The sequence below is a fragment of the Apteryx rowi genome, unplaced genomic scaffold, assembly GCF_003343035.1.
Source record: "Apteryx rowi isolate R43461 unplaced genomic scaffold, aptRow1 scaffold_39, whole genome shotgun sequence".
In the NCBI taxonomy this organism is placed as follows: Eukaryota; Metazoa; Chordata; class Aves; order Apterygiformes; family Apterygidae; genus Apteryx; species Apteryx rowi.
The window spans coordinates 4,078,896-4,106,013 of record NW_020450418.1 but is presented as its reverse complement, the minus strand read 5'-3'; the positions used below and the strand labels follow the sequence as shown (position 1 = coordinate 4,106,013).

The 27,118-nt window shown below is 46.2% G+C and overlaps 1 protein-coding gene across 6 annotated transcripts in view; it reads left to right on the top strand.

Annotated features, from left to right (window-relative positions):
- NFIA (nuclear factor I A) overlaps positions 1–27,118 on the top strand; it is a 247,455-nt gene that overhangs the window by 135,084 nt on the left and 85,253 nt on the right. For all 6 annotated transcript variants that reach the window (XM_026074471.1, XM_026074470.1, XM_026074472.1 and 3 more), the window contains exon 3: positions 7,541–7,606. In XM_026074471.1, coding sequence (XP_025930256.1) covers positions 7,541–7,606 — 66 coding nt within the window. The remainder of the gene's footprint in view (positions 1–7,540; positions 7,607–27,118) is intronic.

Here is a 27,118-nt window from a genome sequence, read left to right as displayed (position 1 = left end):
ATAGCTTTAATGTGTGCCATTATTTTATAACAGTGCTTTTCTAGTTTTAGAAATTTTTTATTGGTTTGAAATTATTACAGAATCCGTTTCTGTTAATTAAAGATTGACATTCAAGCAAAATCTGTTGAATCATTCCATAAATTTAGATCTCCGTGTACTGAGCATGCCTAGATCCCTGCTCACCTGCGCTTTGGGATCATCAGCGCAGCCCGTCGGCGTTTAAAACAACTCTTGGATGCATGTGCTCAGGACTTTGATAGCTTCCAAGCAGAATGGTTCAAATATTTCAAAGCACTTGAGATTCGGATAGCACGAAGCAATTTAAAATTATTGTACTGCAATTAATTTTAAATAACTGAGCACTGCATATGTCTAGAAACCCATACAGATCCAAATGGAAGCTCTCTAAAAATTGAAATGATTCAATAAATTTAAATCGCTTTGAAGAAATGGAGGCAAGTACTGTAAATCTTTTTGTGAGGGGGATAGGCAAATTTTGTAGGAGTGAATGTGAGGGTAGAAGCTCTAATTAGATTTTTTATTTTGGGGTTTATGATGGTGAAATGTAGGTTAATTTTTATTTCCCAGGGATACGAGGGCAGCTCTTGTTGATCCATATGGTTTCTTGTAGATCTTACATAGTCTGCCTTTTTTTTAATTTCCCAAGATTGCAGAAACTTAGCAGTCCAACTTTGCACATATTTTTTTTCCATTACAAATATCTTTCCCTCCAAACCTGTATAAAAAGACATGAGAAAAATATTGGTCCATAGCTAGAAAATGCCAAGTGTATTTTTAAACGCAGCTAAAAAAAAAATACCGCAAAATTAAATATCGTGCAGCATGAAAACTAGCATTTTTTTGGAGCGGGGCTGCTCAGTGAATACGGGTTTTGACGACTCCAGGACGCCCTACGTCCGTGGGTAGCCCGGCGGGTCGCTGCCCCGTCCGCTCCCAGCCCGCGCGCTCCCTCCTGCCCTCCCAGATGTGCTCCGTCCTGCCCGTCCAGATGTGCTAACGGCGCTACCTGCCGCCGCGCGGCTGGGAGGAGCGTCGGCGGAGGCCGTCCGCGCCGGGGCTCGTCCCACCTCCCGAAGCGGCCGGCCCGGGCGGCGCGAGGGGCCCCTCGCCGGGGTCTTCCTTAAGGCCTTACCTTGCTTTTAGACAGTTGTCATTATCTTTGTCTAAAGGTCACGGCTAAATTGAATAAAAGGAAAGCTGTGTGTTCCTGTCGATGCACAATGGCAGTATTGACTTTCCTAATCCAGTTTGCTGAGGGGTGAGAGAATTAAATTAGATATCTAAGCACAGAAATTGAGAGCCTTTGAAAACAAAGATAAGGAGACAGCCTGTATTTTCCTTTTCCTGGGAGCTCTGGGCTCAAGATTTTGCAGGTGTGTCATCTGATCCATGGCTTGCATCGATCAAAACTGTGCCAATGCATATTTAATTAGCAAGGGGACCCTGGGTGCATTATGGCCATCATCCCTATATTGAATGGACTGTCAGACTTGGTGAATGCGTCCCCACCCCCCCGCCTCGTTGTTTGGGGAGCTTCTGCATTTTGTCTGAGCAGCTAAAAGTTTCTTTGTTTTTAGCTGGTGATGCATACAGCACCGCTGAGGAGAATACAAACAAGTGAAGTCCTAAAGTGTTTATTTTGTCTAGGAAAAAGGGCTGAACCAATCCGAGTCCTCTGGGTAACGGATTTCTGCATCTCTCGGAATTAAGAAAAAACACAGTTGCGTGATGTTTACTTTAAGAATATTTTATTATAACAAATGGAATCTGTGCTGTGGGATTTCTTAAGGAAGCCTTTGATGACAATTTGAATTAAGTCAAAATTAGCGTTTGCTACTGCAAAGGAATAAATAGAAAATGTTCCAGAAATGAATCAGTAAGCAGGAATCAAAGGCTGTAAACGGCTTCAAAAACAAACACTTAGCAGCGAATCGAACGCTTGTTCGCAGCGTCGAGGAGCGAGCGAGCGAGCGAGCGGGGGGCTGCGGCGATCCCCCGCCTTGGCGGCTCTCACGCCATCGCAGTAAATCAGCGATGGGCTCGCGAGAACAAAGAAAGTTGATTTCAGACGAGACCCTTTTGGTGCCGCCGCGCCGGGGTCTCCCCGCAGCACGGCACGGCGCGGCGCGGCGTCGCGCTCGCCTTACTTCCTCGGAGGAGGAGGAGGAGGAGGAGGAGGAGGAGGAGGAGGGAAGCGCGGGGCAGAAGTTGGCGGCGGAGTTTGGGGGGACGAAGCGGCGCCGGGCGGGCGGCCGAGCGGGCGGCCAGGTCTCGCGCAGCCCCGTCAGCGCGGCCGGGCTCACCGCCTGGTTGCTAGTCTCCTCGCGGGGCGGCTCAGGAGCGTCTTGCCGGTGGAGCAACAAGGAGGGGTTTTTTTTTGGGCCACAAAAGTTTGGCGGCAAGGGCTCCTGGGAAAGGCATTTGCATAGCGCTCCGTACAAAGGCCGGCTACTTCCTGGCGTAGACAAAGTGTTGCCTGATAAACAGACTTAACACACAAATGTCTGTCTGGAATAAACAACAGCAAGCTTTGATTTACATTTCCATTATCAAAGATAATCTCTTTCCCAGTGTACAGGAATTAAGAGTCCTTGCCTTATAAAAAAAAAAAAAAAAGGAAAAGAAAAAAAAACCGGGCTGGCCTGGCAGCGATTTTCCCGCTTATTCATGAGCTGCAGGGATGGAGCGTACTGGGTGCGGGGGCACAAAACAAAACGGCGAGTCTGGTGCGGCAGGTCCACGTGGGGCGGCGAGGTGGGTGATGATGGAGCACTTTGAACTCCCCGTAAAAAGTTGACTTGAAAGCGATGGCTAGTGAAGGAGAGACCCAGGCCTTCCTTGAAAGAAACAGCGGTAGCCACCAAATATCCATAAATAATAATTGTAGCTTGCATGGGGCGATGCATATGTGTTTATATCATAACGTATAATGAAGGGAAAGTAAGCGTAAAAAAGCCTYGGTCCTGTTGCTGGTTTCTGTTTGTAACTCCCTTAAGCTCAGCACATACGGTTGTGTATAAAGTAGCATGATTTAGATTTTTTTTTTTAACATATGTAAATCTTTGGTAGAATCCATGCCCAAAATTATAGATGAAAAATTTATTGCATGAGCACAACCCAGCCATATAAATATTTTATCACAAGTAGGGCTCGGAAACTTGAACAAAATATGTTGGTTTATTATACGATATTCCCCCCACACACCCTAAAACCTGATACGGATGGAAAATTTAAGGGGTGCATTTTTCCGGGGCTTCTGTGGGGCGCTGGCCCGGCAATCCGGCCGTTCCCGCGGGCTCCGTGTCGCCGCGAAGGAGCACGCGGGCCAGCGAGGACAGGCGCCGTGCTGCCGGGACCGCTTCCTAACGGAGAAACGCGTCCCCGGGYGCCCCGAGCRGCGCCGCCRTCCCCYGGATCCCTGCCACCCGCGCGCYGCAAWCRCTGGGTGCCGAGACGGCGCGAGGAGCCAGGAAAACGCCCCGTTCCTCCAAAGCCGCGCGCCCGCGGAGCGCTTCGCGCCGGGAAAGGCCGTGGCGCCAGCGGCAGGGTTTTTTGACGGAGGAGCGGAGCGGCTCTCCACCGGCTGCCTCCGGGGCCACCAAAAGGACCGGCGGCCGCRGGCACGTCCTGGCGCCGGCGTCCCGGGAAAGCTCGCCGCCCCGCTGTGCCGCGGCAGCCTGCGCTGGCGAGGCAGAGCCACGCGCAGACGGAAAACAGGCACGCTACCAAACGCTCCTTGGGAAAAAAGAGCCTTTTTTTACCCCATGGTCATACTCAGTTCATGGAAGGAGAGAATGAAATAGCTTCGGCAGTCTTTTTATTGTGTTTCCCCGTGGTTCTTGCTGATACTGGACCCGGCCGAGCATCCGTTGTCCGGTAGCCCGGACTCCAGCGTGTTTGTGCATGCTAACTTTAGCTAGTTGAGGGTTAAAAATCCTGACCACTAACTTTCTTCAACTAAAAAAGCTCCCAAATAAAACCCATTGTGCTATTCAAGGTTAAGCTTCCTTAAATATAAAACTAGATTCCTTGGTGGGTTGTTTTTTTTTTTTGTTTTTAAATCAGCAATCTTAATAGTGGTTCCTCACTATAATATTTCCAACTCCATCTGAAATCATTTAAATCCTCCCCTTAATAACATGCACTTTATTGTAATATACAGATTCCTTGGCTTCCTACCAGCCTTAGCTTAAGGCACCAATGAAACTCGTTGCCGCAGGGGGCCGTGGATTCAAGAGGGGCTCGCATCTACTGTATATTTTGTTTTGTATGTTTTCCAATGGCTCTAATTATTGCAGGTGGTAGAATTTAACTGGCAGCGTTGTTGCTAAAGAAAAATAGGCATAAAGTGTATACTGTTTTGCAGAGTGGCTATCAAATATATAGAAAAGAGAAAATCAAATGAATTGTTAAACTGCTCTATAGTAAGTGATTTTATTGATTTAATGCAAATGCTTATGAAAACGATCTTCCATTTATATCAATTATGTATGGGCAAAAATTAATTTATTCCTCTGGTCACCTGTTTGGCTGACTGACTCAGCAGGACAGACGTTCCCCCCTCCCCTTGCAGCCGAGCCCGCAAACCACTAAACGTTCAGAAAAGGGGAATTTTAAAGTTTGTGCATGTGCAAAACAAAACACAAACCCCCCGACAGGAGTTACTGCCAAGCGCTGCAGGAGCAGGGAGCGAGCTGCGGCGGGTGAGCGAGCCTCTGCCGTCCGAGGCGAGCCTCTAAAACACAACGGCTCCGATTTTGCCAATCCCTTAACCATGTGGCGGCACATTTATATGTAGCGGATCATCTGCGGCATCTGAATAAAATCAGGGAAGCAAAATTCTGCATATAAACATGTTGGCTAAGTGCCTTAACTCCGGTTCTTATCTGGGGTTTCCACGAGATGCCACCTTGCATAACAATGCTCGGCAGACGCTTGCCCGCGACGCGTTTTCGGTAGCCGTCCGTGATCTCTGCCACAATGCGGGGTTTTTTTTCAATCCTGCATCCTCCTGCGTTTCATTGCCCCGTACCGCTCCGTGAAGAACACTGCTTGAAGCTTTTGCTGTCGTTTTCTTAAATTGTTGTTTAATTCCAGCAGAAGGGATGGGTTGCAGAAAAGCGGGATTAAGGAGAAAAGCCTCGCGGTAGCCAGAGCAATAGAGACGGAAGTTAAGATGCGGCGTGCAGACGAGTGCCCCGCGCTCGGTGGCGGCTCTCTCGTGCCACGAGCCCTGGTGTCGGAAGAGCAGCGCTAAACCCGAACAAAAGTACTTTGTTTCCCGGAGCCCAGGAGCGCTCGCCGATGGCTGCGCGCGCTCCGGCTGCCGAGCCCTGCCGGGAGCGAGGTGCCACGCCGGAGCCCGGCCCCGGCGCGTGCCGCTGCCCGCTCGGCCCGCTCCCTGCTTCGCTGCCTCCCTTAATATTTTTAAAGGAAAGCGTGGCCTGAGTCACATATTTACACGGCAACTTTTTAAAATATCTGTATTTTTTATGGCGTTCTAACGCTACTTTAATCATAAAGGCCAAACGCTGATTGAACCGTGGCTTGCTGAAGCAAAACAAAAGCCCCCAAAATCAGCAAAAGCTTCGTGCGTGCCCTGTAAAATGAAATACGTTGAGTGTTGACTTTGAATGTTGAATACGTATTTTACCTTTGCAATATTTTACCGTTGTTTCTACCTCCTTGGCGCTGGAAAGATGAAACTTTCCTGCCAAAATCTGGTGTCCAGAATATAGCAGCACTGTGCATGTTACCCTGTAGACTATCTGCTCTCACTGATCTGAGCTTTGATTAAAGATAACCCACAAGATCAACATTTAAAATAAAATTGGAGAAGTGCGAATATTTTTCTTCATTTAGCTTGACTGGAGAAATTATTAAAATAATAAATGTAAAAGCAAACAGATTTCGGAGATGCTGGGAGCTATGTCATTGATGCTCTAGCAGAATTTCATTGATTTTAAATAGAAATATCTGGACTGCAGCTTTCTTTGCTAAATATTTTGAATGTTTATATTCTGAAATTTATCAAAATTTGTTTTGGGAGCACTTTTTTTTTTACTCATAGTTTTTAATTTATACAAGATTGTCCTCTAAGCTTCTGAATGATACCTAATGCATACAGTCAGCAGGTAAAAAAAAAAATTTGAATATTTAAAATAGGCATTTTCTTTATAGTGCTCTGCGGTAATTAAAATCTTCATTTGCTTAAAAGCAAGGAACCTTTTTAAAGCAATAAATTAGCATTGCTTGACCCAAGGTCACTAGTAGTACTGCTTCTTCCAGCGCTATTAATACCTCAAAGAAAAAGAAGGGGTGGTGTTATCACTCTATTGCAATAGAAGTAAGATTTTCAATTTAATCACAGTTAAGTGTCATGACCTTTTGATCTGGCATTGACTTCCCACTGAAATGTGGTCAAATTTCAGACAGCTAATTCGCAACTCTGCAAAGTCAAGGTGAAGTCACGCAGGTTTGTCACGGATGTAGGTGGTTTTGATGCAGGAGCAAATGGTTTCATTTCCTAAGTTTTGTTTCGCGGCAAAAACTTCTTTTAGAGGATAAAGTGATTACAGAACAATTAAAAAAACCTAATGAGCTCTTCTATCTTCTCTTTTTAATTAATTAAGGAAACAATAATTTGTGATTTTTTTGAGAAAATATTTTTTCGCGCATGTCAGGGGCTTTTTTTCCCAGTCGGTGGTATTAGAAACAATTAAGAAGGAAAATACTGTTTGCCTAAACTTTKTGCTAAGAGCAATTTTTGAACCAAAGAGCGACCTTACCATAAAATAGAGGTAATATACAGTGTAAAAAATGCAAAACCCTCACATCTACAGATATTCTTTCATGGATCTTTTTATTGTTTTAGGCAAGTCTGTTGTGTTTGTTGGAGACTCCTAGCTGTGAGTTTGTGGAAGTCAGTATTTGTGCAAGTCCTGAAGTAGTTCATCCAGGATCCGGGCTCGTTTTGTAGCGCTGCAAATGAGGAGCGGTGCCATTCATTTCAGTGGCGGCGTAGCGCTGTAACCGCTGCGGAAGTACGGTGAAAATCAGCCCTTACATCAGTTTTGCAGATTTTTGGAAATGTGTAGACAGCAATCTCCACAACTTCATAGCGTTGCTTAGTTACCTTTATATGCTAGCTCGAAAATATGTTTTGAGACTTTACTATGTGTTGGATTAAGGCTCTGGTTTGTATACAACATAGAGGCTGCATTATAAAAAAAACATGTAGGAAGGTAGTTTAAATATGCCTTCCTTAAAAAGAAGGATTCTCAAAGCCTAATTTATGCTAATACACAGACCAAGCACCCTACGTAGTGCCGTAAACAAGATTCCCTTTTTTTTTTTCCAGCAAAAATCTTACCTAGGCACGGGACTTTTGCATTATCATGTCCTAGTGCAACATTCCTGTCCTTAGTTTGTACTCTCAGCCTTTTGAGGAAGTCTGGCGCCTCTGATCTATTTTCCATAGCAGACCCTGTAATTTTTGGCTGTATTTTATGTTTTTCAGATTCAAGTCAATCTGAAAGTCCCAGCCAGCCAAGTGAAGCTGATATTAAGGACCAGCCAGAAAATGGTAAGTTCTTACCTGCTGCTCCTGCTTTGGAATATTAAAACAGCCCATATTTATCAAGTTTTTTTTCCCTATGTCTAGTATAAAAGGATTATTCAGAATAACTGCCATGAGGTAGCTGCAAATAAATTGTGTACTCTCCTCATAGTTAAAATGCTACTGTTTCACTAAACTAAGGTAGCATTTCTCAGGTCCTGGAGAGACACCTTTTTTCCTTTAAAAAATTATTTTAATTAGGGAGATGCCGTGACAGAGCCTGCTGTATGCAACCCTTATCCTTATTCCTCCATAGCAAAGGCTTTCAATCCCCGGGCCGTGAGTCACRACCCCCCAGGGGTGCGTACTTCATCGCTCTCATTTTTATCTATGTGCTTTTAACTTCATTTTGTTTATTGATGCTCGCGCATGACACACAGAAGTACCGAACTTTCAGCGCGTGGCCAGCTCATCGTTTTAGAGTGCAGGATCTCGGCGAGTCCCGGGAAACGAAATGGTTGCTTTGAAATATGTTGCTGCAGACCCGTCCTCTACCGCAAAAACCTGCCAAAAACCAAAACCAAGCAGCAACGCTCCCAAACAGTGCGGTCTCAGGGCAGCGCTGCACACCTATAACCACACCGGCCGCTCGAGCGGGCACCCACCGGGACAGGTGCTACCAGCGCTGCCTGTGTTTTTATCGACATCTTTTAGAGGTTGTAGGTGCTGTGGGTGAGCAGTGCGGGGAGACCCAGCGGTGGCTTGTCGCTTCTTTTTCTCCCTCTGCTTCCAGTACCGTTGTTTCTGGTGGCAGCTGCTTGATCTCATTTGGAAGTAGCGACGGGACTGTGAATTTTGGGGGATGCTAAGATTCTCTCAACGAGGATGGTTTGAAATTAGAAGCAATAGCTTTTAGGGAGCCAATGGCTTCCATTGTAAAAAACAGCCTGAAAAAAATAATTCAGTAATAGCAGGTTTCTGGAGGGATTGCATGCGAAAGGATAGGCACGTGTGTAAGGGAGCAGCTTCTCTTCCTTGCTATGGTTAAATAAGGAAGACCTCAGCAATTTCTGCCGGTCCGTCAGCAACTGACTTTTCTTTTACTGCTTATATTGAGGGCTTAGAAATAGCAGCTCCCAAAGTGAAACTAGCTGACTAACTATTATTACTAGTTTTGCTTTACCTTTTTATCCATAACCAGATTTTTTTTTATAAGACATAAATGGAGGTAGGGGCACCCACTGCGCTGGGCACTACCGTGCCTACACAGAAAAGAAGAGCTTGCATGGAGGGTTTACGTCTCAAAACCCTGTCATCATTTCTGGGGACATTTAAATCTGTCTCACGTAGAAATATTGTGTAAGTAATAGCAGAATTACGACAGCCCTTTTGCAAATCAGCTGGCTGCTCTTGCCTCAGATCTTGCAGTGCGTCCCTCCAGCGGCTAGTGCGTGCCCCGGTGCTTGGAGGACTTGATTAGTGACCGAACAAGCTGCAAGGGGCCAAGAGGCTGCAGGGCTGCATCAGGGCTGCACCGCATCCGAATCGGGGCTCAAATGGCAAGCAGAGCTGAGGGACTCAAGTGCACCAAAAGCTTAAAGATATGAGCTTACGTCGCAGGACGTACAATATAGGCCTTGTTGGCCGGATGAGATTTTGGCTTTGGGGGTGTGTTCCTGTATTTTCTTTCCACTGAAATATGAAGGGTTTCGTATTCCGAGGGATTTTGTTCTGCTCATCTCCAGATGTATTGCCTTAAAACATTTTTGTTGTTTCTGAAAGACAGTGCCTAATTTGTCTTATCAATCCTGTTCACAGAAATTCTAATTTGTAGCCAAAGGATTGTGAGGTTAAGAGAAGAATTGACTAAACTGTGATTTTTGTTCTGCCAATTCTGATAATTTTTTTGTGTGTGGAATATGTTGCCTGTGTTTATTAAATCATATTTTAATTTAGAATTTATTAGGCACCAAGCATGTTGTTATTTCGTGTTTTGATAATATTCTTTCACCACTATCAAACCACAGATCTTACCCTGCAGTTTCTTAGTCTTAAGGAAGCCCAGTATTCAGCAACCAGCCCAAAAAGCAGCAGTGTCAGGGTTTAATAATGGAAAATCTGTAAAAGCCCAGCGAAATGAAATATCTCTGATTTTGGAGCTTTAGTCTTCCTTGTAAAACAAGCTTTTAGTGAATTCCTGGAACTTTGCTGGTGACATGTTAAAGGTACTTTTTTTTTTTTTTAATAGACAGGAAAAGGATTTTTTCTTTTTCTCAGTTTTACTACAGGGTGTTTTTCCCCCCACCGCAGCAGAATCCTCCTGACCGAGCTGGCACCTTCGGCAGCGCCTGCGCGGGAGCCTCTGCTTGCCGCGGCGCCGCTGGCCGGCGCGGGGCTGCTCCCCCTGGGCAGCCGCCGAGCCCGTTCGCGGCACACGCAGCCCCCGGCGCGCCGCGAACCCGGCCCCTACATCAGCGCAGATCTGCAGCTCTTATCTCCCGAACGTGAGCATGAAAGCAAAACTGCAGGCTTTAGAAAATGAAAAACTGCACGCCCAGAAACGGACACAATAAATCATATTAACTGCGTTGTTCTACACTTGCTGTAGACCCACTTGCGCAGGGCCTGATCCAAATCCCTCCGGAGGCGATGGGAGCCTCGTAATTGATTTTACTGAGAGTGGGAACGAGCCCACACAGAGAGGAATTTTTTAAAAATCAAAGAAAAATAGCGTTGTGAGTAATCTTATTCCCACTGCTGCTAGCAGCAGAATGACCAGATTGAGGGCAGATTTGGAGTCATTTTGCATGTGTTTCTGAAAGGCACAAAGAAGGGTATCGATTAAGTACTACCTTTTACATGCATGCATTCCTTCATTTTAAAAAAATAAATCTTTAAAGGCCTTGTGAGGGTTATACAGCCTCTCTACTTGCCTGTTAATATCCTTTCTGTTCCACTCCATAAATTCTAGAGCTATTTATTATACACATATATTTTGCATACCTTGAGTAATGTAGGTTCAAAAGGGTCAACTATACAGCCCTGAAAAAGAAGGCCTCCTACTACAGGTTTTAATTTATCATTTTAAATTGTATGTGTTATTTAGGAAAACTTGTATGTCTAACCTTCATTAAAGGGAAGTGCACAGGGAAAAAAAAGCTTTTATTTTTTAGAGCCGCCCCTTTCTTCTAGGGGGCTTCACAGTTGTGTTTTCTGGAGCAGAATCATCACAGACAGAAAAGATTCTGGCACCTTCGGCTCTCAGTGGTGGCTTTGACACCAGCTCCAGCCTTTTCTTTGGCTGTCATTAAGCCAAAAGAGGTTTCAGGCAGTCACTTAGCTGGTCACTCCTGCAAGAATTTGCAGAAACATTAAGATTTTTTTTCCTAGACAGCACCATGGTCGTGAAAAGACAAATGTGCAGGCAAGGCAGGGCTTATTCATGCATGCGTGGTCCAAACGCCTTGGCCCAGAACTGGAGGAAAGGCCGACGTGTGCCGTGCACAGCGCCGCTGCGTCCTGGGGCGGTTAACCTGGGAGAGCAGCTCAGGGAGAGCAAGAAAACCCCACGCGTGCCTGGCTGTTACATGGGCAAGGAAACATGCAGGAGAGATGCTGGAAGAGGCCAGCAACTTTATTTGAAAGGCACGAGCATGTTCTGATATTTTGCTCAGTTTAGGTTTTTTCTGACCAGCTGGGCGCGATACCTGGGTGGAAAACTCCCCACTTTTGTAGTTGCCTAATGGCATGTAAAAGCTTCATTTCGGCTGGCACTGTGAACTGATTTTGTGATGCGCCCAATCAAAAAAAAAAAAGCTTATTGATTTTAAAAGCTTGTTAAATGCACTGGGGTTTTTTGGTTTGTTTGTTTGTTTGTTTGGGGTTTTTTTTTAAGTAGTTTTCAGTGAACTGAGGCTGATAAAAGGCAGGTCCGGTGCAGGGGACTGCCTGCCTGCCTGCCTGCCTGCCTGGGGACGGGAGCAGCTGAACTTTCGGCTCAGCACTGCCATGGACCCTCTCTAGTGCCTTTCTTTCTTTCTTTCTTTCTTTCTTTCTTTCTTTCTTTCTTCCTTTCTTTCAGTTGTCCACATGGCTATTGGATAGGCTTTCTTTTTGTAAGTCGCATTATTTTAAACTTTTGAAGGAGAACTTTTCAGTCTTTCTATCTGCAAAACGGGGCTATCTGTGATTCTAGCTTTTGGAGAGTCGTTGAATATTGAAAGTCAAGTCCTGCTCTGCTTCAGCAGGGTTTTCAGTCTGGAGAAAGGCAAAGAGGGGGTAACGCAAACTGGTTAATAACCGTGGCGCAGCGCTGTGTTACTGCTGCTGCTGGACGGGTGTCCGACGTCCATCGGGCGATGTTTGTGCTTGACGTGGTGGTACTGGCGAACTAATAACTGCAGCGTAAAGGTACGCCTGAGGTGCACTGGGTAAAGCAGAAGAGCGCTGTGTCGTCTTCTAGAGACCAGTGATGCTTCCTGAGCGTGTGCTGTTGGGACTTGACGACTCCAAGTTAGTAGCGCACCTCTTTAATTGCAGATTAGCAAATTCTTCTTAAAGAAGTTGGTAAATTCTCCCATTTCAAGTGAGCAAGACAGCATTCGTTATTACAGCTGATTACAAATGTGAGCCAAATTCACTGCTCAAGCAATTTCTGAGGAGGGAGAGGCATTTATCTAAAAAATAAAAATGTTTAATGCCCAAACCAAATGCTTTTTAGTTTTAATGTATTCTTGCTGCTTTGAGCTGCAAGTACCTTAACAGCAAGGCAGGAAATGAAAGGCACATTGTTCTTCGTAACATTAAAAAAAAAGAAAAAAGAAAAACAATGATGTACCGTAACTCACAGAACTCGTTTTTCAACCCTGCAGTAATTACACTGGACTTGTAAATATCATCTGTGAATTCTTTGCTTAAGTAGGGCTGGACTTGGGTATTAAACCTAAAAAAAAAACCAGAAGGGTTTAAGTATATACTCACTTTTCCATGCTTAAAACATAAAGGAAGAAATTCTGGTCCTCAAGCTGCAGGGGAAAGAGAAGGCAATATTGGGAATATATGAAAGAAAAGTTCCCTTTTCTTCTTCTCTAGACAACGCTGATCGTGGTGGACATTGTACGGCTTTGACTGAAAGGAAGGAGAGGTTTATGTGTAACCTGGCAAAATGCGAAAGCACCTTGTGGAACCACGTCTCTGTCTTAACCATCAGGCTACAGAGTCCAACCCCTTTTTGCATGTTCTCCTCCTGGTCCCACAACTCCGGCATTTGTGTTTTATGCAGTGACATAGCTTCGGCTAACGGCAGTGGAGGCCTGCCTGGCCCGTGGGCTAGGCACTCTTCTGGCATGCAAAGTTCGGCGTTTAAAGTTGAGATGAACCGAAAAGCCAGCTATGCTTTGTGGGTTTTCCCACCACTCAACTACATTATAAATTAAATGGTAGATGAGAGACCTCTAATTCTTTCTACAGCCAAGTTTTTAACTAGTAAAAAGTTATTTCCTTCTGAGGCTATTTCATGTTCTCAGGTCATGGTTGGCATCCAATCTCCACTAGTTCGGACGGAGGCTAGATGTCTCCCTGTCTCTCCGAGCTGTGATGGACCTTGATGCCAACCACCTGTATGCTTAATCACCGAGGAGGTGCTGCAAGGGCTACAGGACGGTGTCTGCAGGTGCCTGCAGGGTCAGCTGCCCTCGGACAGCAGCGGGTCTAGGCCATTCCCTTTAACTTCCACCTGCCGCGGGCAGGGCCTTGCGCAGTGCTTCTGAACGCACAATAAAACCGGCGCTGTTAGAAAGGATGTCGTCTCGGATGACTAACACTGTGAAACACCTCATTTGCAGCAGATAACCAAGCACCGCAGAGAAAGTTTTCTATCGGTTACAGTTGCGAACAGGGTAATACAGTAACGGCAGTTTTTATTAGTGTTCTTGCTCATCGGATCATTTGCATCGCAATCCCGTAAATGCAGGAAGACCCTCCTCTCTTGTTTACAGAGTAGCGCTGGAGAGCCATCATAGCCTGAGGGACTAATCTAAAATTAACTTTGCTTCAGAAAAAGCTTTTAAAAAAAAGCCCTTAGCATTTTCAGCAAGGGAGCTCATAGCTGGCGACGAAGTCACAACTCCCGGTGATGTCAGCTTGTTTGCACCTTTGTAACGTGCCAGGACCAAATTCTGAACGGATTTGCACCTTTAGAGATGACACTGTCCGCTGGGAAGAGCAGCCCGGAGCGTTGTCCAGGCGCGAAAGCTACGGCCGAGCCGGGGAGCCTCGGTGGGGCTGGTCTCTCCTCCCTCCCGACGGGCGGACCAGGCTGGGCCCTCTCACCCTGGTGGGACACGTCAGCTGGCGAAGGTCTGCTTGGGTCCCACCTGTATTTCCTCACGCCCTGGGAGATGCTGCATGCAGTCGGTCATGAGAGCCTGCCTTTCCCAAGGAAACCAAAGCAGATATATCTGGTTATAAAATTAACTTCTGTGTAATTTAGTCCTGCCTTCTTTTCGTCTTATTTAATTTCAGATAGATTCCAACAAGAACTAGAAATACAGTGTTTTAATCATAATAGCCTGGAACTGAAACTTTGCTGCATTCAGCTGTATTTCCCAGACAGCTTCATGGCTCTCATGGAGAAGTGTCTGAATAATTAGTAACGAAAACACTATTTTTTTCCCTCTCTCACCATATTTTCATTGAGATTCGTGCTGCAGGCGGAATGATTTCGTGGCCCAGATTGCAAGGCGCCGCTCCGCCCGCTCCAGGATTTAACGGGTGCTCCGCCGAGGCCAGCGCTTCGCCTGCTTATCAGGGGCTGGCACTCCGCGGAGGAGACCCCGCGATGGCAGCGGCGCGGGGTGTTGCCTGTCAATCCGGCAAGATAGCGGTAGTCAACCGGGGTCAGCCTCCGCCGGGGCCGCGCGCGGGGCCTGTCTCGTCGGCGACCTGCAGGGGCTGGGGCCGGTGGATTGACGGAGGACTCCGGTTTTCGCTGCTGCTAACCATTAACCTTCGCAGGCAAAGCGTTCCCACGAAAAAATTCATCCGAGGCAAGTATGACAGGAGATATTCAAAGCACGAAATGAATGCTTGTAGCATGACAAAGCAGCGCTTGAAAGACATGAAACGTTCATCGCGCTCGGAGTGGCGGAATGCTGCACAGGAAAAGAGAAGAATGTGGCTGGAGTATATATTTTTATTTCGGCATATGTGTGTACAGGGAAAAGGCAGTGAACCTTTCCAGTGGATAAGGTGCATAAATACAGCTGCAATTATTCTAAGTCATTTCAAAATATATTTATATGCTGTTGCTATGTTCCATTCCTTGCCGCGTATATTTATCCACCAGATAAGAGGAAGGGCCATCTAGAGGGCAGCTTGGAAACGGGCTGGCCGGGAGCCCCCTCTTAGGAAACGGCTGTGCCGGYGAGCGCCGCGCCTGCCTCGCGTGCCAGCGCCGAGCTGGGAGGTTTGTCCGCGGTACGGGCCTCGCTTTCCCCTCCGGTCCAGGAAAGCAGGGAGGAGACACAATAGGTGATGCCAAGGCCTAACCAGCAAAACAACCCCCCCCAAACCTATCTGTTTGTTGTCGGATGTGAGAATTTCCTAATGCCTGTAACGTCAGGCAAATGGAAAATTTTACTTGCAGGAAAATTGCCTTCCACAATAACCAAGAAAAAAAAAAACAAAAAAAACACAGAACGCCCACACCAAAGCAGCACGATCCGAAATGTGAACTTTTTACGCCTCCCCAACCTTCTAGGTTAGGCTTCCAACCAAGGGATCTTTTATTATCAACATGATATACCCTTGACATAATTTGGCGCAGTAAAGCTTCTTCTGCTGAACTCGTGCTTTCATTTACTAGATCTGATGAAAGTTCTGTGAACCACAGTAAAATGTGATAATTAGTAGTTTAATTCTTTTAGGGTGTGCGTATTAATTGAAAAGGCTTGAACTATAAATACAGGGCCCGTAGATAAAAGCACAMTCTGAAATCAGTCGCTTATCCGAAGTATTCATTACTTGACATCTATTTCGGTAGCGTCTCTTTGCAGCGGTGCCAGTCGGCTGTTGAAGTGAACGGGAGTTCGGCGCTCAGAGGTCGGAACAGCAGAATCCAGCCCGGCTCGGCGCTGCTCTCGTGCAAATAGGAAGCACTCCCTGACGGGAATTTTGCCCTCTGCGGTCAAACCGCTAGGTGTTAAAAATGTGTTTCTGGAGCTGTGCTCTGCAGATGGGTTAGTAAAACGCTGGCTCTTTTTGGATAAAAGCCGCAGGAGGTAGATAGAAGGGGCTGAAGGCAGAGTTTCCGGGCTGGCCCGTAGCGTCCGCTCCCGTGTGAGGTGGAGGAGAGCCCATTTCTCCTGCTCAACAAGCCCACCCAGAGCATCCGAGGTCCTCCGCAGTTTGAGTCCGAGCCAGCCTGGCACTTTATAGCAAACGATAATTTTCCCCCTCCTTACACAATTATCCTTAATCATATCTAGGACCATCGGCACCTAAACCAGAAGCCTCTGCTACTTCAGCCAGAGTTTAGTTCATTTAGCTGCTAATGCCGGAGTGCAGCACTGGGCCCCACTGACGAGAGCTGCCGTAACCGGCCGTGCTTTCTCGCTCGCTCTCGGGCGCTCGTGTCCTGACTTCCTGCCCGAAGCAGGAGCTGTTCTAGTGATTCTAGGCCTTTCCAGTGCGTATAGTCACTGTGCAAATGTACGTCTTTCTTTCGCGCCTTCCTCTGGTTTCTCTGTGTGGTGTGGTGACTAGATGAATTATACCTGTCTTTACACGTACGGGGTGATTTTTGTTCAAAGGCATCCCAACCTTCATGCTCATATATGGGTTGTACATTCAAAAAAACCCTGTGTGCGTATGCTGCAGATTCATGGGTTAATCAGGTGGTTTCCAAGTAGCCTTAATTATGTAAATCTTAAGTTGCGTACGGGAGCAAAAACATCTGCATGAAGAATGTGCTTACAGCAACTTCAGAGACGGTTCCGCGCAGTGCAGGGCTCCTGGAAGTGCGACTGGGAGCTTGGTTTTTGTTACTGTGAAGGAAGGACACTTCTGTGAGCCTAGTCTCCCAGGAAGAGCCTAATCTCTTCCATAGCTAACCGGGTACTACTTTTTAAGTGCAGAAGTTGCCAGGCAGGGAACATAGAGAAAGTTTACGGTGGCTGTCACAGCACTGCGGGAATAACCCGCCTCTGAAGCCTGGCTGTAGCGTGAGTGAAATGGAAAAATACCAGCTCCTGGTATTTCTTGGAAAGTGAGAAGGAGACTTTTATTTGCAGTGGTTTACAAATATTTTCCCAGGAGCGACGCAGCGAGCGTGGCAGAAGGGGCAGGAGGAAGGCGAGGCGGGCGAGCGACGCGGGCAAGCCGCGCTCCTGCCGCCCTGCTGCTGCCGCCCTGCCCACGAAGGGCCCCGCGAGATGCTCACGGGCAGCTCGCCTTGCTCATTTCTGCTCTTTTTTCCCTCGTCAGTGCGGGATCTTCAGTCGTGCAACTTTTTCTCAGGGTCGTGACAGTGTCCTGGTAGATTTTGGCTGTGGGGTGGTCGAAAGGTGCCGGCCGATTAAGGGCGCTGCTCGCTATGTACGCTTCACGTCTTCTGCCTTACATTTTTTTTTGCTAAGCGCTGTTGCAACTGAAGAAAATGCTGAAGTTGGACAGTTGGGAGTTACTGCTGAGTATGTGCTGTAAACTATATCATCCCTCTGCCTTCTCCCCATCTCCCCCATCCTGCTGAAACCACATGATTTATAAAATGCCTTAACATTCTTGAGCGAGTTCACACTATCACCTCCAGGCACTGCGCTGAGGAGTCTGAGGAGGGGATGGGAAACACAGATCTGATAGCTGGTGTTTTTCTCAGAAAGAAAAAAAACGGCTGATTAAATTTAAAGGAGAAAAGCTTCCTGCTATGAGTTGGAGTAAATCTGCAGTCAGCGTAGCACTTTCTAGTAAACAAGAGATGTACGTGGTTATAGCGTTTTTTTATTATTACACACTGCCATTGTTTTCCATTTTCATAAGTTTCAATTAATCTAATCATCTTAGAGTGTCTCTCGCTTATGTGCCTAATCAACCTCCCGTCCTCCCTCACTCCTACTTGAAGCAAGGAGATCTTCGGCAAGACACGTTCTGGTATGAGGAGCCCGCAGCTCGCTCCTGTCACTGGCAAAAGGAGGCACAAGAGAAAGACAGGGCTGCTGCGAGGCCTCCAGATATCTTTTCCTCTCTATCTCTCGCCTGTGCAAAACACATGGCTTGCATCCCAGCCCCCAGCCGCCTTCGCCCTCCCCCTGCCCCGGGCTGCTGCAGCGCCGGGCTGCCAAGGGGGAAATGACACTCTCGTGGTGCAATGTCTCACTAGCTGAGCCAGGATAAGGGCTGGCAGTTTGCTGTGCGGTCACCCGGGCAGCCGCAGAAGTAGCCTTTAGCCAGGCAGAAGAGGTAAATATGGATGTCGACACCATCTTCCAGATTCCAGCGGGCCAAATTCTTTGCTGGCATTTCTTCTCCTAAGACCGTGAAGGAGGGATACTTCTTATGTAGCATATAACGCTCTCACACACAGAGAATCTGGACTTCTGTCCCTAGTATTTTTCTGCTTCTGTTCCCTGCTCTTAAAATTTTATCTCTAACAGAAGGCTCTTTGACAGCTGCTTCCCCATCTGAAAACCTGCTGGTGTTTGGGGGGTGTCCCCACCTGACCAGCTTTGCAGTGCAGACCACCTGCAATTTTCCCACATGTTCTACCTCAAAGTCCTTAAAAATCAGGGAATTCACTTTTAGGAAATTTCCAATAACAGAATGCCAAGAGCTAGCCTTGTCCCCCATGCCGTATAGAGGGGAGCCAAGTTTGTTGTATAGCAGAGCATGTCATGGTTTGAGCTGCAGGAGGAATGGAAGAGGTGAGAAGCCGGAGAGAAGAAGACAAAGGGACCTGTGTTGTGGCAGCTTGATGGGCTGGGGTGGCCATGGTTTTGAGGCTAAGGGGGAACCCCACAAACTTTTGCGAGGGAAGACTTATAAAAGTGGTATGGCAGTTGCCAACAACTCAATTAAAAAAAAAAAAATTCAAAACCTGGAATAAAAGGGGCTGGAAAGTAGATTGCTGATTGCTGTCTGCCATGGCCATGAATGATGCATCTGCAGTAAGACTGGGAGCCATCCACTGTTAGAAGGAGGCAGAAGTAAAGCTCATCCCGTGTACAATATAAATGTAAGTTGTTATTATTACTATTGCTATGTCAGCTGTAAACTGTTCCCACGAGAACAGAGATGCAACATCATTGAAAAAGAATGTCTTACTGTGAAATGGGCAGCAGAAACACTGTGGCATTATCTGCCGGGTAATGAATTTACCTTGGTGACAGATCATTATGCCCTCCTGCAAATGAACCAGATGAAGGGCAGGAACACAAGGATAACTCAGCAATACTTGTATTTTACAGTCCTCTGAATTTTAAATAAAACAGTAGCCAGATATAAATGTAAGGATACTGAAGCATGGCATCTCAGGAGACATTGCCAATGGCAAGATATGGGGAGAAAAGCAAGTTTTCACTCAGGTCTATGCTAACGTGGTAGTATGGACTTCTAGGGCTTGGATTTCTTCCCACCTAACACTATGGAAATAAAATTTGGCACCTCAACTATGAACCTAAAATTAGTCTAAAGTTTCCCTCTATAATCAGTAGAGATTCTGGGTCTTCTGGGGGTTCATCTCTCTCTTGCTCTCTCTCTCACTCTCTCTCTGGAACCTCGGAGAGGTTTAGGACAGAGGTATTTCAGGTTAATGCTGTAATTTCTCTTGACCTGAGATTCTGCTGCTAAAGGAAGTCTCCCAGCCTGCTCCCACTCACCCTCATAAGCAAGAAGTGGAAAAAGAAACACTTAGGCTGCAAGAGCAAAGGCGGATCTAGCAGGGCACTTTGACTTGGCTGAATGACTTCTTTGCTGTAGAAGAGTGGTCAGTTTATCTACTGCACACTTGTACTTTCTTCTCTTTCTGTTTTTCCTTTGACTTCTACAGAATGGGAGGCACCGATCTTAGATAAATTACCTTTCGAGAAAAAGAAGTGTTTATGTGCTCTGTGGAAATATGTGTCTAGGGGTGGGCATACTGGCAGTAAGAACTTCCTCCTTAACTCTCCAGTGAAGTTTTGTTCTAAACTGACCAGATGAAGCCATTATTCAAAAGTAAAAATGTTCTGTTCCATTTCTTGTTTTCATTCTTTTATGTGTCTGGGGACTAAACTGCTATGAAAAAGAGCCCATTCTCACAGGATGCTTTGCCTAATTTGCAGACAACAGAGGTTCAGCTATTCCAATTACGATGAGATAAGAATCTGAAATGTTGGGATCTCATCCATCCTGAATTGAACTCTGAATCTTCCAAAGTCTGTCTGTCATTATTTTTTTCCTTTATTTCTGTATTTCAGTAATGAAGGCAAAAAAAGAACAGAGAAGAAATGGATGTTTATGCATTATAAACCATAATGGATGGCTTTTCTTTTTACCTGAGTTGCTTTAGTGGAGTGTAAAGGCCCCTGTGAGTGGATTCCTCTCCCATTTTCATTGCTTCTGCCTGCCACTCATCAGCAAAAGGTCTGCCTTTCTTGTAAAATCAGTACCAGTAGAAAGTCTCATAGTTTACATGTACAGTACTGCTAGAACATACTCGAAGGCTGTCACAGTGGCGGTGAGCCAGAGTCTGGCTGTCTCTTTCCTTTTCCTTCCCCCCCGCCCCCCCCAAGGCACGCATTCAGATATCAGACTGCACTGCGCTGCTGCGGAGGGGACAAATGTGGAGCCCACGTGGAGGCCTGCGCACCCCTTCCACGTGTCCGCTGCAAACACACACACGGTTTCTCCAACGCTCCCCGTGGTGCTTGCAGCGCTTGGGCTGCGACCGTGGGGCATTCTCTCCCATAAATATGATTTATAGCTTCCTTTTGCCGGTGAGATGCAAGAAGCCCTTCCCAGGATGGTGGCATTTGGAAAGGCCCAACTTTCCTGCTGGAGAACACATGAAATTAGATATGGACTGAGACAGTCCCTCCCCACGCCTTCTGTTTACTTTGTTAATCCTGAATCCCTCCAAATACACTCAGAATTAGCAAACTCAGAGGCCCTATTTGGGCTACAGACGGAGGCAGATTATGCAGAGAGACAGAGAAAATAAATTTGGTCCATGTTCTAGCCTGACCTTGGCCTGAACCTGAGAAAGCGAATGCCCCTATCACACCAGCATGTGTCTGTGGAAGTACAGTAAACACAAATGGGGGTCACTGGCCCTCTCTGTCGTTCGGTTCCAGGCCAGGAGTCTAGAGCTTTGGGCTGTCCGCCCAAGAACTTGTTAATAAATGTCCATTCTTAGTCTGTAAAGGAATGTAGACAGGGCATCCTGCCCTACAAAACACAAACTCAGAATAAAACGCAGAAGGAGAGTGTCGGTCATCCTGCAGAGCTCTGCTGCTGGTCTCCACATCCAGCGGTTTCTCCAGCCTCTGGATTTAAGCTGCCACTTTGGGACTTGGTTGGGGGAGTTCCTCACTAATACTTTGTGGGTTTCGTTATCCACCTCTGTCTGTAAGCGTAGTTGCCTACCTAGCCCCAAGGGCGCCAGTTCTTGGGAACTCCGTTGAATCAGTCTGTGGGGCTTCCTTGGTACTCAGAGGAGGTAGAGACCTGGCTGTGAGACAGGAGAGCCTGGATCTCCCCCTGGAGGGGCTCATCCAAAATTTGTGCTGTACCCCTACAGAAAGGAGGGCCTTCTTGAAGTCTTCTTGGCTCTGTGTTGCATCCTTGACCGTGGCATCATATTGTAAATGGGAGAGTGGTAGATTCTGCCTAATCTGTTGAGGTTCCTCAAGTGGTAACCCAGGTGGGCAGCTTTGAGGTTGTGCCAGCCATGCTGCATGGCTCTGAGACATATGGGTTAACAGAATATCCCAAATTGCAGATTATCTAGGCTGAGTGTGTGCGTGCATTTTAGGATGTTGCAAGATCCCAAAACTCCCGAGGTTCATCCACGTAGGGCTCTCTCAGGGCAGCCCTGAGAGAACTTCATGAGCCCAGTAATGGGGACAGTCAGGGACAGGTGTTGTACGCAACCTGGACACTATGGACCAACCCAGCAGACTTCCTCAAATCCACAGGACTTGTTCCTGTTTGAGATTAAGCCCTATTTGGGATAGGATTTTTGAGTCCTGTTTCTGATTTCAGCCTTATATTTTTGCCTTACAAATTTAGGGGTCGTGTGTGTCGTTGCACTGTGACTATTGGAAAGGTTTTTCCCTCCTCAGCCATGAAGATAACTAACATATAAACCTAGCGGGAGTCAGTCTACTTCGGAATAAAAGTTATCAGAATTAAGAAATGACTGCTCTGGGCAAAGAATACGGAAGTAAGAGCCTTCAGGAGAGACGACTCTGAGGGAGGTAACGGGAAGAAGAATAGGTGAAGAGCGCGGTGTGATGTGCAGATTTGATTGTGAATGAAAGCTTGCTTATGCGTGTCGTCAGCACACGCGGTGTAACGAGCGATCCCGAAGGGAGAGGAAAGCCCGCACGGAAGGGTGGAGCGGGCTGACCCTGCGGCTCGGCTTCCGAGCCCAGCATCCTTCTTTTCGAGGCCCGTTTGCACTATCTAATCTTCTGTGGATATTTCTACAACTCCCATTATCGTGGTGTCTGGCCGCATTCTTTCCCGAGCGCGCCGGTGCGAGGAGCGAGGGGTGCCAGGAAGGGAGAAGGAAAGGAAATAGCTGCGGAGGTCACCGGGATTTGTGTCCGTGTCGCCCAAAGGGCCGGCGGCAGGAAACCTGCCTCCTCGCCCGACCCCGGCTCCGCTGACTCCTTCTGCGCACGGGCTTTTTCCAGAGCGCTCTGCCACATACCGTAAATAAGTCGACTACTCGTGTAACTAATGTGTAATTTAAAGAAAAAAACAAACAAGCTAGCACCTCTTTTTATAGTCCCCGAATTGTGTGTGTCTGCAGGGCTTCGAGCCCCCTCGGCTCAGCTCCTGGCCAGCCTGCGGAGTGACCTTGGAGAGCACAGTTAGCTGCCACCCACCACGGGAGGGTTTTCATAGAGCCCAAAATAATTACAGCATCGCCGAGTCTAGTTCTATAATTCCTTGGCGATATACTAATTAAAACGGGATATTTACACACGGCGCTTGTTTAAACTTAAGACTGATTTTAAAGAACCTGCGTGCTTACAGCGACTATATATCACGGCTTTATTGAGATCACTGTTTTTCATGCAGATTGAATTCTTGAGCTTTGTTATGAACATAAATGAGCCCACAGCTTTATGTTCAGGCCTGAACACTTCCAGGGCATCTGAATCATCCTGGTATTTCATTCCACTGTCTAAAATTATTTTTAAAATACTACTTTTTTTCCCCCTTAGTGTCTTTTTATAGCAATTAGAAGCTGCCCTGTGTTTACTAGGAACAGACAGTCCAGCAGAGCTGAGTGTTTAATGTGATGAATAGTGTTAGGAGCTAAGAGAAAAGTCAAATGCGTGTCAACACTTATCAAAGCTGCTCTGCTGCTCAGAATGACTGTTCTTGATACTTGTTTCATGATAAACTTCCTCAGAACATGATGTTACTGGAAAAAAAATTATCCACTCTGAGAAATACGCAGGTGACACAGTTGAGTCAGCAGCTTGCAACAGTGACACAGGCTTACGTTTGTAAAAATCCCCATTGAACTGTTGTCATTTGCATAAGTATATCACTGCCTCAAAAACTGTCGCCGCAAGTGTCCCACTTCTTGCGTTCGCTTGGTAGCGGTTTAAACTAACCAAAAATCTTCCTACTGCCAGATTACAAAGAAGTAGAATCCGGGGCTTAAAAGTCTTAATGGTCACAAAATTTTCTTTTTTCACAAGTAAGTCGTCATGTAAATGCTAGCGTCTCCAGTTAGCACTGATATCACTGGTGAACATGATGAGCATGGGAAAATAAGAGGCCACCGTGGAAGCTACAGAATCCTATCTCCCGTAAAAAAAGTGCTTAATTACTGAAGTTGCAAGCGTTTCCCCGTGCACAAGCATCTCAGCATTCATAGGTGGAAAGTACCTCACGCTGTGTTTGAAATATCAACTGGATTTAAAAGAAGGCTTTGTGCTTTACTACGGACCTTTCTTAGCCTCCTGCAGATGGTCCCAACTGCTGAAAAGGGACATGACTTGTGAGACGTGTAGACCTCCACGCTGTTTGTTGTGCTGCTCTAATCCTGCTTTACACCCATAAAGGACTTCACCCCTTAAGCCCTTACCCTCTTTCTCCTAAATATTAAAATTATTTTCCTGAGTGTCATACCATATTAAAGCAGAATGAAAATGGGTTTAACAATTGCTGGCATGGGGCTTCTGTACAGCATGTGTGTCACAAATCATGTCACTTTTCAGCAATAGGGCTGCTGCCAGCGGGAGGCTCAGAAATGCTCATGTTAATCAAAAATTTTAATTTCAAATCAAATTGACAGTTTACACATGGTGAGAAATGCTTCTCACCATGTGATATTTCAGTATGCTACGCTGGGCAAAATGGGTGCACTTTCCTGTTAAGAATTTTGACTGCAGTATCTGCAAATTTATGGGTTTCAGTGTATTGGGTATGGTGAGTAGTTGATCTAAGGGAGCCCCTTGGAGAATAGGAGACAGAAGGGTTTTCATGCAACCTGGCACTGGTGAGCCGCTGTTGGCACATGCTGCTGGAGAAATGACAGGTATTCAATAAACATCACTATGGTTAAGAGGAAGATTTAAAGGAGGGAGGGGCTGCAGTGCTATAAACAGGATTTGAAACAAATGTGCTTATTTCAGTCCGTGATTAGTCTGAATGCCTAAGTATTCCAGACCAGTTTTTAAATATCTTTACATTTATTTTCACACCAATGTTGTATACACAGTATCGACAGGAATATTTATGAGATTAATATTATAGGCTAAATGCTAATTCGGACTGGTGTGAAACCAAGTGAACTCTTTGCGTGCTGAGGCACACTCTGTCGGTGCGAAAGACCAAAGCGTGGCTGCGCGTCGTGCTTACGGCAAGCGTTCCCACCACGGTGTCCCACAAGCCCTCCCTTCCGCCAGCCGCTTCCCAGAAGTCAGTGGACAAAATCTGGGGGGCAAGATTTCAGTTGATATGTGATAGGGGTAAGACTAAGGAGAAAGGACAGTTAGCAGAGTGTGTGGTCTGCCTCAGAGACGCTATTCGTAGAAACCGCTGTTTTCAGACCGTACCAGAAACGTGATGCTGACACCAAATGCGCAGCTGAAAACAAGTTATCATCACATCTCTTCTCTTTTTGGGGAGTATTTTCAACTCTTTGCAGAGGTCCTGGGGTTAATGTGATGCCTATCTCATGACACTGGGGCTTACGTTTAGAGAAGGCCTTACAGGGGAAAAAGAGCGGAGCCAGCAGCAACTTCCTTCTCGTGCCTCCCTGCCCAGCGCCCACACTTCTCACTGCACCTACGTGGGCAAGAGGGTGGGCGAAAGCCCCACGGCTAGCGACCCGGCGAGCGCTGCGGTGGCACGTGCCATCAGCGTCCTCGAGAAGCCGGGTCTGCTCAGGGTAACCGGCAGTTTCTCTGCGCTCGCTTGGACGCGGAGTCGTTCCTAGAACGACGAAGCTGAACTTGCAATATCACTGCAGACCTTGGAGATCACAGCTGTCGTTGCTCTTGGAACCAGAGTTGATGATAAAAAAAAATGAAGATAAATAACTGCATATTATTATTTTCAGGGAGGGAGGCTTTTCTTTTTATTACTCTTTCTATTGTTAGATGCCATAAATATTGCAGAATGATTATCCCAGTATAGATTTTGTCACACTTACTTAGAAAGGGTTTTGAGGAACACATCATTTTATAAGCTGCCAAATGAGTATGACCATTTATAATGATATTTCTTATTTTCTTTAATATTTTCTTTTTGGATTGAAGACCTGAAACAGAAATATGTTAATTTAAGACATCTGTTGTTTCTCAAGCCATAGGGTCCTAAATGATATTAATGCAACTAATGTGTTTATTGAAATGTGCATATAGTAGAGAGGAAGATTCTTAATTTTTATTTTGTATGGAAGAATTTTATTTTATTGTTTTCCCACCTAAATCAGTACTGAAAAGTACTCTGCAATGTTAGGAGTCATCAAAAGTGAAAAACCATGCTAGCCTTGTAGGAGCCTGTAATGGTCTCCATTGCACAAGCTTCTAGAGGTCCTTAAAACTGAACTTGAAGGGCTTTCAGTGTTGCAAGAAGACCTTCATCTTCATGGGAAAGGAACAATCCGTGTGTCCTCTGCTTGGACAGTACTTGACATGATTGATTCCAATCCATAATCGGTTCATTAACAGTAATAAGTTGCCATTAATTTTGCTATCTCTGTACTTAAGTATAAAATGAGCTGTATCTCCTGAGAGCTGAAGCCACCGTGGATCCGTGCAGGATCAGGCTGTTGCAGACACAGCTGGTCTGATACCGCATTTGCTCTGGTCCGTGCTTTTTAATTTGGAACCCAGGCTCTGAAGCTCAATATGACGCTTAGTGAAGTAATCATTAGGCGTTGTTATTATCAGACGTTTTGAAATGCCATGAATATGAAAGGCTACATGGAGTAAGACGTTAGGTGCGTGTTTCTGTTCTGATTCCCCTTTGGGCAAGGCCCGTCGTCACGGGCCGGATGCTTTCCCTAGCGAAGCATGAGGGTCCTTTCTCTGATCCTTCTCCCAGTGCGCTGAGGTCTTGTTTCCCAATGACCGCTGCGAGAACGCAGGCCGTACGGCAACTGTGCGGAGCTTGAGCACATCTAGCAGAAATGCGTCTAGGAACGGAAGCAGCATTTCATAATGTTACTGCCCGCTAGATACTGGCCACTTTTACCTAAAAAAAAAAAAAAAAAGGCAAATAACTTACCAATGATTTTGCATGTTGTGAAGGGTTAACAAAACTTTCATTATCACACTCTATTAAGCCAGGACCAGGAAACAATTTCTAATCAACACTGGGATCTGGGCAGGGATTGTGCCGCCTTTTGTAGCAGACCTCCGATCTGTGTTCGCTATTCTCCCATGCTCACTTCCAGCTGTTGTCATTGAAATCCCACATAATCTCCCCGGGTCAAAGGGCAGTCATCCATGACTGCCGCTGTTAGGAGGTTATGCTGATTTCTGTTGTCAAATATTGGCCCTTTTCTCTTTCAATCACTCCCATTCGGCTTTTTTTTAACAAGAAAGATCCAGCCTAGAATTGTATTACATGACTTTAAAGTCTTAAAAGTGTTCCTCTATTGTGCTGACACGACATGCCCTGGACGGTCTAATTCATTCTGTTATAGGCCACAAAGGGTGTGCTGGGGCTTCTTAAAAACTCGCTGCTAAAGCCAGGTAGGCAAGCGTCAAGGAACAGCAGCGTATGTGACCTGTAGCCCAGCCTTCAGCTCCTAAGAAAACGTGTAATTTGTCTAAGGTGCGCTATTGCTGTGGCATTAAAATTAAATTG